Source organism: Lolium rigidum, chromosome 3, assembly GCF_022539505.1.
Source record: "Lolium rigidum isolate FL_2022 chromosome 3, APGP_CSIRO_Lrig_0.1, whole genome shotgun sequence".
Lineage (NCBI taxonomy): Eukaryota > Viridiplantae > Streptophyta > Magnoliopsida > Poales > Poaceae > Lolium > Lolium rigidum.
Genome location: NC_061510.1, coordinates 48,468,355 through 48,481,269, shown reverse-complemented (window position 1 = coordinate 48,481,269; position 12,915 = coordinate 48,468,355). Strand labels below are relative to the sequence as shown.

Below are 12,915 nucleotides of genomic sequence, written 5' to 3'. Positions count from 1 at the left end.
CGCATGTTGAGATGGATATGTGGCCACACAAGAAAGGATCGGGTACGGAATGACGATATACGGGAGAGAGTTGGGGTAGCACCGATTAAAGAGAAGCTGGTCCAACATCGTCTCAGATGGTTTGGACATATCCAACGGAGGTCTCTGGAAGCGCCAGTGCATAGCGGACGGATAAAGCGTGCTGAGAATGTTAAGAGGGGTCGTGGTAGACCAAACTTGACATGGGAGGAGTCCGTTAAGATTTAGCCATGGACAGGGGTGCGTGGAAGTTAGCTATCCACGTTCCGGAACCATGACTTGGTTTCGAGATCTTATGAGTTTCAACTCTAGCCTACCCCAACTTGTTTGGGACTGAAAGACTTGGTTGTTGGTTGGTTGTTGGTTGGGATCTTGTTTACATGCAAATATACATTATTCTAACATAGTCTAGAAAAATCTCATTCCGTTTTACTCCATATTACCCACTTGCAAAACAGCAAAAGTTAGACCATTGCCATGGCTACCGTATCCCTCTAAACAGTACCTGTGTACTTGAAAAATCACCGGCTGTAACTGTTGCCCCTTTCTTGGAACCAACTGAAATGCATGGTTTAATTGGTGAAAACGAGTACTGGATATAGATTCTGTGGTATCAGCACAGGTAATCAAAGTATAGCCATATCCTGGAATGGTAGAAAGAGCTGGCCTTTCTGGACTTCATTTTATCTATTCAGTTTTCCTCTAAAAAGACTGGTTGGAAAGAGCTGGTATTTGTGTATATTTTTTTCCACCAAGAACATCTTCTGCACACTTCATTTTTTCTGTTCAATCGTAGTTTGGGTACCTGACTTTGTGCTTATGCTGTTGGAGAAACTATGCAGAGTTTTACATTGGTAAATTCAGCAGATATTTTTCAGAATGGGTTTGAATGGAACAATATATACAGAATAATCATCTAGCACTAGGAGTTTAAGTGGCCAATCAACTTGTACCTATAAGGCTATAACTGTCATGGAAAAATTATTCCATCCATTAGGCAATGCTGGTTCTCTTTTTAGCCTAACTAAGATTGCCACTCCCTAGATGAACCTATAGTTTCCCTCTTGCAGTAATTTGTTTAGATGAAACAGATACTCATGGAGCCATGGATCAAAGTTGGCGAATGGCTGTGGTGTTTGTGATATGCATGAAAATGTGGATGTTGAAGCTTACGGCATCAACATGTGCACTCCCAAATTTCCTTTTCTCAAACATTATTCCTCAAAGTGTCTTCCCACACACCATATTTAGCTCTGCTGGATAACCTATGCAACTGTCTTTCTTGTCCTGTAGTCATTAAGCCATTATTATTTTCCAACTCTGCAGTACAAAAATTTATCTGCAGTCACCTCGGTGAGTTCCTTTTTTGTGCCTTTTGGAGGATCATTCCAATGCTACTCTATTTTCATTTTTGTCCAGTTGTGAAAGTTGTGAATGGCTTCCTCCTGAATTCCAAGTTCAGTGTGTAAATTTGGCCAATGGTACCTGAACTAATAGATGTGCACTGATAGTAGCTTTAGCTTTAGAGATTTGTTTTAATTCCCTGTTTACCTACCATCCAGCCTAGTATAATCTAGCTTTCAATGATGAGCATGTTGGGGTTCTGCGTCAAGATCTAGATTCTTTTCCTTGTTAACACTGAAATAGCTGTATTGTATTCTTTCGGTTGTTGGGCACTAAGAAGTAAGAACGCTGTCAGAACCTTAGTTTTAATATTCATTGGCAAGTAGGTCTTAGATTTTCTAGAAGTAGGTATTCATCTCACAAGAGTGTTGAATCGTAGACAGCTGACCCTTCAGTATGTCCATATCAGATGATTCCCTCTCTTGTGTCAGAGTAATACCTGTCATTTTTAGCTTTGATTAAGAACACTGTCAGAAGCTTCTTGCATTACAAAATCAACCTTGTCAGGTTATTGTTCCTTTTGCCAGTATATACGTCTAGACACATTCCTGTGTATTACTTACCTTCATTCAGGATATCACCACATTGTCACTCTGTTCTGGGATTCACTTGTTTTTTGGCTGTTAAAGATTCTATTTGCTTGTTATATGGCAAAAATATATGATGATAACGCACCGAGATAAATGTAAAGTTTCACTGACTAGTACGACTCCATTGTGTTGTGTACTTGTGTGGAGGTCGGTGGTCAAAAGATTATTCAGCTGTTGCCCAGATCCTGCCAATGTTGAGGTAGGTACGACCAATTTTCGTTGCCAATACTTGCACCTTGCATATCCTTCTCACAACTGAACAGGACCTGCCTATTGAGGATCTTTTCAGTATCAGGCCATGAGCCTTCATCATTGTCCCTGCTCGATCTGCTTTGCAAATTTTACTTGGACCTCATGATTCACATATCTCTTTTCAAAGTTTACATACAAACAGGGTGATAAAGTAAAATAATCAAGGCATGTGAGGGCCCTGTTAACATAGGCTAATACTATAAGATAATGCATGTGATTCCTAGCATCTATTAGCAGGCAGGCCTACTTGTCCTATTGTTTACATAAGCAGTACTCTTGGTTCTCTTAATTGGTTAAATGTAGACTTAAACCTGAGATTGATCTCACTGGCGTGTGTGACCTTGGGTGGGGTGCTGGGGCCAAGGGGTTTCTGCATAAATATAACCACGTCCACGTGACAACCTACCTGTACTGATTGGATCGAACTACATGTGGCCCGTGAGACATGCTGCCATCAAGATACGCTTAGATCATCACCGACTAGCTGGTTCTGATTGGAGATTTGATATTTATATTGTTTTCTCATCGTACTTAAGAGCAACTTGGTGATTTGCAGAGTAGCTTACTCTGCAAATGGCATTCTATGCAAGTTTAATGATGGTAGTTAGTAGTTACGCTCAGAGCATAACTTGGGCCAGTTAAGTAGTTAACTTCGTGGAATGGTTAATGGGATAGTGTTATAGGAAAGTAGTAGTACCTAACGATCCATCATTATTGTACTAGGCAGTGGATCTTGCCAATTGAATATTCAGAGACAAAGAGAACTTTTAGTGCATGCGTATGCGGTGATTGGCTGGCTAATCAGATCGTTATCAGGCTAATAGGATCTGTATTAACCAACTCTTGCGCATGTCCGATGTCATTAGTTTGTCATAACACATTATCTACAATTTAAAAAGTCTGCTATGTTATTAAGTTCCGCACCAGTTTACTAGATCTCTTAAGCTCTTAAATGATGTGCAGTATCATGACTGGGTGGGCAAATTATGGCATCAATGCATTGGAACGATTACCTGCTTATGATCTAAAGATGGAACTGATTAATTACATTGAGCTGCCTGGAAACTATGTATTTGTTCTGTTATGATGTATTACTAGTTGATAGTTGAACTTTACTAGCTCGTGAAAGCCGAGAGTGTCTAGAGACTTGGATCAAAATGCAAGTACCCACAATGCTTACAAGTTGAGCTTTTACTGTCATGTTCACATCGTAATACTGTCTTGTAAGCTTCTAGACAGTACGAAGGGCTAATCCATGTTGTACTAGCTCAGGTGTCAGTGTGTCACTGAAGGAATAAAGCTGGTTGTTCCACTATAGTTGCTGTACTGGTTGGCTCATTGCATTGACTGGTCAAATTTCACAATGATTCTTCTTAGTTGTCCAGCAATAATTTCCTGGAAAGACAGATTCATTCTAATATGATCTGTACATATACTAGTCTTTGTGAACGTATTTGGTGCCATAGTCCAATGCATCTAGCTCTTATTGCTTACAGAGCTAGGTGTTGCGGCTAACACATGGAAGTGTTTCTTCATAATATGCAGTTATTAAGTAGTATAACTTGTTGCAACCTGTATAAACTTACATGTATCAATTCATACACGAGAGCTTGTTCCGAGCCGAAGGCATACATGATAATGCTATACTAATTGGTAAGCCTAATACATAGCAAGCCTCAGCCTCATTACATGCATAACCTGTTGCATATAACAAAACGCTGGGTTCCTCCGTACTTTCATGTTTTCAGGAAGCTTGGTTACGGTATTTTACATCAGGTCTACTTGAGCAACAGAACAAGAATGAGAATGACTGAAGTAGAGGAACCAAAGGGTTTCATGAAGTAATTATTTCACGAGATTGCAGGTGTGGGTTTATCTGCAACCAGCTCAGTCCTTTGTTTCACTCATTCTTGTATTTGAAAGTCGAAACAGTGCAGGATCTGATGCATCAACCCTGGTCTTAGTTCTCCCTGATAATGTTTGGATGTAATAACACTTGTCAATATGACCCATACATGTATTGATTATCAGGCGCCACAAGACATGGGCTGTGGGTGCCAAATGATCGAAGAGACCAGTCAGCATCATGACACTGCTGAATCAGATACAGACTGTGAGGTATTCAGCACTCTAAAATCTATTAGCCGTTCTGTTTACAGACTGATGTTTCAGTTGCGTGCCTGGTATTAGTTGTCTTTTAAATTCATGCCGATGCAAGAGTGGATTTTTAAAGTCTACAAATTGAAATTTCTTAATTTTTTATCTGGTAGAATTGACATACAAATATGGATTAGGAAACTGTATACATATGTCTACGGGACACTTGCATGTTAATGAAGTAGTGAGTATTGAGTAGTGACTGGAATTCACCCAGTATTGCTGTTCCTCCGGGCCATATTTTTCCTACTGTTTATGAAGACAAGAGATTTATGCTGCATGCATGGGTGTATACTGAATCCTAGACATGTCCAAAGAGAGTCGCACACAAATCCATCTACTAGTAACTGTACAGCCACTGTTCTTCTTTCATGTACAGATTGAATATAGAATGTGGGGCAAAACTAATAAACCAATATATATTTTGGTAGTTCAAGTAACATGGCCTGTGTGCTTTCTTCTGACAGTACTGGCCTCCAAGTCGTCTCTCGCGCCAGCATTTCTTCTCATGTTGTTCAAAGTTCCCTCCCACTTGCAGCGGCGATGCACGAGTAGCATAACACTCACACAAGCTCCTCAGTATGGCCTCTCTGTCCCTCTCTCATACGCCTTGCATGTGATTGTCATCTGGGCCATAGTTTAGTTTTTGTCCCTGTAGGTCAGAGTCTTGGGCTGGGTTGTGCACTGTGTAGATGAGAAGCTCACTTCCTCTAGTTGCAGCTAACACTATTTAACACACCAGTAGCCACTCATTTCTTTCTCCCATGCACTTGTCTTCCCTCTCTCCGAACACCCCTTCTTAGTTCCTCGCCGTCCCTGTCTTCCACCTTTTCTATCTCTCAAACTTGTCTCACCCCCAACCATAAACCCTCACTGCCTTGGTCTCTCTCTTGAAAACACAGACCTCCCATCTCTCCGAAGTACACATCGATACCTTACCACATCAACTGCTAGCACTCACATTGCCAAGATGTCGAGCCGTAGGTCACGGTCGAGGCAGTCAGGCTCGTCGAGGATCACTGACGAGCAAATCAGCGACCTTGTCTCCAAGTTGCAGGACCTCCTCCCTGAAGCGCGCCTCCGGGGCAATGACAGAGTACGTACTAATTCTCTGGCATTATCATTTTATGCAGCAAATGACATATGGTCGCTTCAGAAATTATACTCTTCTAGAATCTAGTGTTCACCGTTCAGTCACTTCGGTACATTAAGGCATAATAGATGATCTGATAGTTATGGTGTGGCCTAAATTGTCAGTTTTATTTCTCTGCAAGAGTTGGATATTCTAGGGACTAATGAACTACATCAAATAATTTGTTGTAAGGCCAAATGACAGAGTACGAAACAATTCGTTGGCATTGTCACTTTATGCAGCAAATGGTCATTCGCTCAAGAAATTGTACTAGTCTTCTGCATACAAAAGTGTCCACTTATGTCTGATAATTACAATCCAGTGTTCACCGTTCAGTTCAATCAGTAAGGTCAAATAGATGATCTTGCAATTGCATGCTCTATTATTTGTCCAAAAGAATTCAATATTCTATGAATCAGGGCAGACAGTCCTACGATTACATGCTCTTCCCATGCTTCAACTTGTTGCATGGGCTAACATTATAATGATCTTTGCCTGACAGAAGACCATTTTTTCCCTTTCGTTCCCAATTCAGGTGCCATCTTCAAGAGTGCTGCAGGAGACGTGCAGCTACATCAGGAGCTTGCACCGGGAGGTCGACGACCTGAGCGAGAGGCTGTCTGAGCTGCTGGCGACGTCGGACATGAGCACCGCACAGGCGGCTGTCATCCGCAGCCTTCTGATGTAGTGAGAGAGAGATGGTCCTCGTCCTCGCCACTGTTCTTGCCGAGCGCACAACCCCGAGTTTGAAGTTTGTAGCTTAGAGCGTGATCACTTAATCTAGCGCCGGCGTTGCCATGTTACCTAATTCGTGTCTACGTGGATACATGCTGCTATCGTGTCATCATTGTTAATCAGGCCCATCTTTTTCGTGTACTTAATCGTCATTCGTGCAAATAATAATCATGTACCTTGTGTGTATGTGTTGTAATTTTGCAATGTCACTCAGTAGTGGTACTGCCTGGCTAGCCGCGTGGAGCCAACAGTCAAGGTGTTGCTACCTGTTTTGGCACAAGAAGATTCATGGGAGTTGTCTTCTTTTGGGCAACATCGGGGTTGGTCGCTGCTCTGACGGGAGATTCCTTTCGCTCTCTCTTACAACTTTCCAGATCTCGAAGATGTGCCAGGTCCTAAACAAAAAGTTTTTCAACCACTATCGTCAGGACATCTCTACCAATAACGGTTCCACGATGAGAATCCGAACTACAGGTCATTTGGCCAGTTCGACGACTTACCGCCGCAGCGCCTGCTAGCTCCACAAGATATTCGACGTGTTTGGAAGGACACAAAACAAGGGAAATGTGAGTTGCGACAGTTGACACTCGGTTAAAGTGGTAGCCAACCAGAAACGACTGGCAGATTAAAATTTTGCAGTGGCCGTGGGGAAGGAGCTCGCGAATTGGCTGCAGACACGATAACCTTTTCAATTGCCTGTAAGGTGGGACGAGTCGACGGGAGAGAGGATCCCATAATATCTCGATATCATTTTCAATGGAACCCTACAGGATCCTGCTGCCCCTCCGCGCTTCCGGCGTCGTCCCATGCGCCAGTGCTTGCGCGTACGTTTTCGTGGGTCAATCCTAGCTAAGAAGCTAGGGCGTGTAGGGCGTGTTTGTTATTTGGCAGTCATTTTGGCACTCCTGGGGAGACTGGGAGAGCTTGCCCCCTCCAAAAGGAGCTCCATGTCATGTTCTTTACTTTGTTTGCTAGCTCACTCATAGAGACAGTAGTTGCTTAGAGTAGGCAACTATTCTCTCTTTGTTTTGCTACACACAAGTCATTTTGTCTCGGCTGATGTAAATCACCCATGTTTGGTTGCACACATGAGATTGATATCGTAACCTTCTACATTGGAGTGATGTGGTCAATTAGCAGCAACGATTGCATAATAATAAGGGTATGGTAATATGCAACACAACGTAACTAATAGCTACCCTAATGGCCGATGCATCACGAGTAAAACAACTATAACTCATAATAATGATGGAACCTAGGAACAACTAGGGTAGATCCTATGCGGGTACAACTATCTCTGTATAGGAATATCTGCCATGTACTATGAGAGGGACAGGGAGATGAGAGGGTTACCTTTTCCCCGTGAGGAAGAACCTGAGGCCGTCAACATGGTGGCGACGGCGCGAGCTGTGGCAGCGGTGGAGCTTCCCGTTGGCACGCGCTAACCCTAAATCGGTAGGGAGTTGTCGGTGGGGTGTTTGGCACGCACAACGAACCTCGTAATGTGTGCGTCTGACCCCCACCTCTCTATATAGAGCGGCGATAGGGGCCCACCAACCATTGATCGGTTGGGCGCCCCCGATTAGGATGCGGGTCAAAGGGCACGTCGAGCCGTCGGGCTCGTACGACGTGGTGGAGATCAACCTAACATTCTCCCCTTTGATCTCAACTTTACTTTTAACTTCATACTTTTACTTTACTCGTTTCATCACGGATCAGTACATAGGGCATGTTTCACCGTCATAGCTCGATTGCCGATAAAATCAGGCATCCACAATATATTTTTCTATTTTGAAACAAAATTATTTTCCTTTTGGGTCTCTTATGATCTAGGAATGGTAAGGATTTTCCTTAAACCCATGCCAGCTAACTGCTCCTTGAACACACTAGGTGGTAAGCCTTTTGTTAGCGGATCCGCAAGCATATCCTTTGTACTTATATGCTCGAGAATTATAGTGTGATCCTGGACCTTGTGTTTCATAACATAATACTTTACCTCAATTGGTTTCGTAGCATTACTCGACTTGTTGTTGTGACCTTAAAATATTGCGGGCTGATTGTCGCAGTACATCTTTAGTGGTTTATCAATACAATTTACAACTTTCAAGTCGGGTATGAATTTCTATAACCATAATGTCTATCCCGTGGCTTCATAACATGCTATAAATTTTGCATACATCGTGGACGATGCAACTATTGACTGTTTGGAGCTTCTCCATGAAATAGCCCCCCCCCCATGCGAGAGTGAAAACCTATCCAGTTGTGGATTTTCTATCATCTTTATCTCCCGCAAAATCTGCATCTAAATACCCTCTTATTTCCAGGGAATCAGATCTTCTGTATGTTAGCATGTAGTTCTTTGTGCCTTTCACATAACGCAATGTCTTCTTTATCATTTTCCAGTGTTCTATACCTGAAATTTCTTGATATCTACCGAGTACCCCGGTGATAAAAGTTAAATCAAGCGAGTGCACACTTGTGCATGCTGTAGGCTTCCGATGGCCGAAGCATGCATATGGAACCGCTTTCATTTGATCGAGCTCGTATTGGTTCTTGGGACATTGAAATTTTCGAAAACTGCCGCCCTTGACTATAGGGGCAGGTGTGGCATTGCTCTTATGCATATTATACTTATTTAGAATCTTTTCTAAATAAGCCTCTTGCGATAGTCCTAGTACTCCATTTTTCCCATCTCGGTGAATTTCTATGCCCAAAACATATGATGCTTCACCAAGATCTTTCATATCAAAATTTGAGGACACTTCTCTGTCTCTTGTAGTAGACTGACACCATTGTTGGCAAGAAATATATCAGCCACATACAAAATCAGGAAACTGTATTTTCCATTTTTAAACTTTGCATAAACGTAGTTGTCCTCAATATTTTCTTTAAATTCAAATCTCTTAATTGTCTTATGGAACTTTAGATAGCACTTCTAGAGCTTGCTTTAATCCATAGATGGATTTCTTTAGGCGTCATCGCATATCTTCCTTGCCCTCCATCATAAAACCCTTGGGTTGTTTCATGTAGACATTTTCTTCTAAATCCACGTTTAGAAATGTCGTCTTTACATCCATCTGATGTAGCTCTAAATCAAAATGTGCAACTAGTGCGATTATGATTCTGAAGGAATCCTTACATGAGACTGGAGAAAATGACTCATTGTAATCTATCCCTTCTCTTTGTGTAAAACCTTTTGCCACAAGTCGTGCTTTGTACTTTTCTACATTCGCATTGGAGTCATATTTGATTTCGTAGACCCATTTGCAGCCTACTGTTTTGGCTTCTTTAGGAATATTTTCTAAGTCCCAAACATCGATTTCATTTCGTCTTCCATGGCCTCCACCCACTTTGATGAGTCAGGGCTTTTCATGGCTTCTTCATATGAAGTGGGATCAGCTTCCATATGAACCACGATGTTATCGACGTAGGCCTCCGCCTTCCGGCCCATCTGCTCACCGAGGGCGATGCCCATCAGCCTCTGGAAGGTAGCTCCAGCATTCTTGAGGCCGAATGGCATGCCGGTGTAGCAGTAGATGCCGCACAGTGTGGTGAACGCTGTCTTCTCTGCATCCTCCTTGGCCATCTTGATCTGGTGATAGCTTGAAAAGGCATCCAGAAATCACAGAAGATCGCACCCGGTGGTGGAGTCGACGATCTCGTCGATGCGCGGTAGCGGGTATGGATCCTTGGGGCAGGCCTTGTTGAGGTCCATGAAGTCGATGCAGAGGTGTCCTCCTCCCGCTGGCTTGGGCACAACGACAGGGTTGGCCAACCACTCGGCGTGAGCGACGGACTCGATGAGTTGGGCCTTCTTCAGCTTATCCACATCCTCGACGATGAATTGCTGCTTCTGCGACGCTTGACGTCGCACCTTCTGTTTTACCGGGCGTGCTCCCGGGAACACTAATAGGTGCACTACAAGAGAATTGGCATGTAGAGACACTATTTTGGTCCAGTAGAGACACTTAAATTGTTCCTACGTAGTTATAGAGGCAGTTTCCATATTGTCTCGAAACTGTCACTACGGGCGGTGTCTCTACATGGTAAGGACAATAGTAATAATGTCTTTACATTTTATAAGGCATAAAAGAGACATTATATTGTGTCTCTAGAGTAAATAAATGTAAAGAAACCATGTGAAAAGCAATACTCGAACTCATGACCTTAGTAATTAGGACTTATTCCATTAACCATCTCACCCTTTCACAAGTATATGTTGATACTTGGAACAAATTTCTAATTAGTATTGCCCACCATGACCCAAATAAAGAACAAATATCTCTAGAGAACAAGCAAAATGCCTCAAAGATCACCTCTATATAAAAATTAAAGACATACAATGAAGTGTCTCACGGATTGCCTCTTGATACCTAATTTGTGACACTTTGGAGTGTCTCATAAGTTGTCTATAGAATGAAAATTGCAACCCCTTACAAAAATGTCTCAACAAACGTCCCTACATATGAGACTATTTCTGAAGTGTCTCAAAAAGTGCCACTACAACATGCAAAGTGTCTCAATGTGATTTTTAAAGCGGCAAAGTAGTAAGTGTCTCTAGTAAAATGTCTCTATGGAAGGTTTTTCTTGTAGTGGTGGTGCTCAATCACCTTCCTGGGTACACCAGACATATCTGACGGTGTTCTTGCGAACATGTCGGAGTTTTCCTGCAGGAAGGCGATGAACGCGCTTTCCTATTTGTTCGGGAAGTTAGCACCGATGATGACAGTGAGACCCGAGTCGCTGGAGTCCAGGGCCACCCTCTTTGTGGCATTCCTTTCCGCAGTGAACTCCGGCTTCCTCTTCCCTGCTGGCGATACCAGCAAATCCTCGGTGAGGGCTGCCGCACATGCCGGCGGGTTGACCTCGCCGAGGGTCGAGTCGGGAGCCGACTCCTCTCCATCGTGCGAGCCCCCGAGCAACCGCGTGTCTTCATCGCCAGTGGGGTGCGCCATGGCAACGGTCTTGAATGCGCTCTCTAAGGTGAGTGCGGCGTCCCGCTCGTCGCAGCGGATGGTGATGATGGCACCTCCAGCCCCCGACTTCTTGATGGCGTTGTAAGCGTGATGGGTTGCCGCCATGAACCACACCAATGCGGAGTAGCCGAGGATGGCATTGTATGGTAGGTTGATGTAGGCGACGTCGAAGTCAATGTGCACGGTGCGGTAGCTCCCTGGGATGCCGAACGTGATCGGGAGCTGCATCTGCCCGACGGGTGTGGTGGTGTCGTCCGTGACCCCAGTGAACGGCTTCATAGCTCTTAGGCGGTCGCGGGGCACGCCCAGCTTGTCGAAGGCTTCGACAGAGAGGACATTCAAGCCTGCACCACCTTCGATGAGTGTCCAGAGACCGTGGAGCCACAGATGATGGGGGAGCAAACCATAGGAAGCGCCCCCACCAGGTCGGTGGTCCGGGATGATCCCGAAAACAGAAGGAGATGGCCTGCTGCGACCACTTGAGACATGGTGCGCATCCAGCAGGCACCGCGGCGGCGACCGCTCGGGGGTGCTGCCACGGGTGCCCGACAGGGCCTGGAGTGCTTGCCCCGCCAAGGAGGCAGGCGACGTGGCGGGGTGCGGCGGCGGCCGCCTCATCCCGTCTGGCGTATTCGTTGGCCAACGTAAAGAGCCTTCCCGTCATGATACTGCCCATGGGCAGGGCATCGAGGGTGTTATGCAGCCGGATGTGGGTGAGCCCCGCCATGAAGGCATTGTAGAGGGTGATGTCAGGGAGTCCAGAGATTCGCCGAGCAGCTGACCCGAACCACCGACGTATGAGCGGAGTCCCTCACCGCGGCGCTGCCGCACGTCGTAGAGGGTCCGTATGGTGGCTAGGCGTTCAGGGACACTTTGCGGGGCGGCCCCTCGAGGGCGCGTCCGTTGCAGCGTTTGGACGGCCTAGCCCCCTGCCGCGCCTATTGACTGTTCCGACCATGGGGCACGCCCGGCATGGCTAGGGCGGAGGTGCGGCGCTGGAGGCTTGGGCCCCTGGCCGAGAAGTAGAGCCGATGGCGACGCAGGCGCTGGCCAGAGGTGCTCCTGCCAGGGCGTGCGCAAGCCCGTTGATGTAGGAGAGCCATTGGTCGAGACTGGTGCCGAGGGTGAAAGGACACGGATGTCGCCTAGAGGGGGGGGTGAATAGGCGATTTAAAACTTTTACGAGATGGGCTTAACAAATGCGGAATAAAACTAGCGTTTACTTTGTCAAGCCCAAAGCCTATATACTATGGTTCACCTATGTGCACCAACAACTTATTCTAAGCAAGAGTTCACCTATGTGCACCAACAACTTATGCTAAGCAATACAAGCAAGTATGTGATAGCAAGATATATATAACTTCAAGCACGATGGCTATCACAAGGTAAAGTGCATAAGTAAATAGCTCGGGTATAGAGATAACCGAGGCACGCGGGGAGACGATGATTTATCCCGGAGTTCACACTCTTGCGAGTGCTAATCTCCGGGGAGAGGTGCGGTTGCTTAGTGCTCCCGAACGCCACAAGAGGCTCACCTTGAGGTGTGGTTGCTCGATGCACACCAACGCCACAAAGGCCTCACCCCAAGATGCGGTACTCACACCACACACCGAACGCCACGAAGGCGCCTCCACCTAAATCTCCGGTGACC

The 12,915-nt window shown here is 45.1% G+C and overlaps 1 protein-coding gene across 7 annotated transcripts; it reads left to right on the top strand.

Annotated features, from left to right (window-relative positions):
- The first annotated feature begins 398 nt into the window (after positions 1–398).
- On the top strand, positions 399–6,441 carry LOC124701560 (transcription factor ILI6). 7 transcript variants are annotated; one of them, XM_047233642.1, is made up of 5 exons: positions 399–2,215; positions 4,013–4,128; positions 4,296–5,000; positions 5,406–5,517; positions 6,089–6,441. In XM_047233642.1, the coding sequence occupies exons 3-5, from the start codon at positions 4,729–4,731 to the stop codon at positions 6,239–6,241; spliced, it is 537 nt and encodes a 178-aa protein (XP_047089598.1). In that variant the 5' UTR covers positions 399–2,215; positions 4,013–4,128; positions 4,296–4,728; the 3' UTR covers positions 6,242–6,441. The 7 variants fall into 7 exon arrangements, with proteins under 7 accessions (XP_047089598.1, XP_047089597.1, XP_047089600.1 ...); XM_047233641.1 differs by having other exon boundaries at positions 399–3,917; XM_047233644.1 differs by having other exon boundaries at positions 399–4,128; positions 4,296–4,382; positions 4,889–5,000.
- The last annotated feature ends 6,474 nt before the right edge of the window (positions 6,442–12,915 follow it).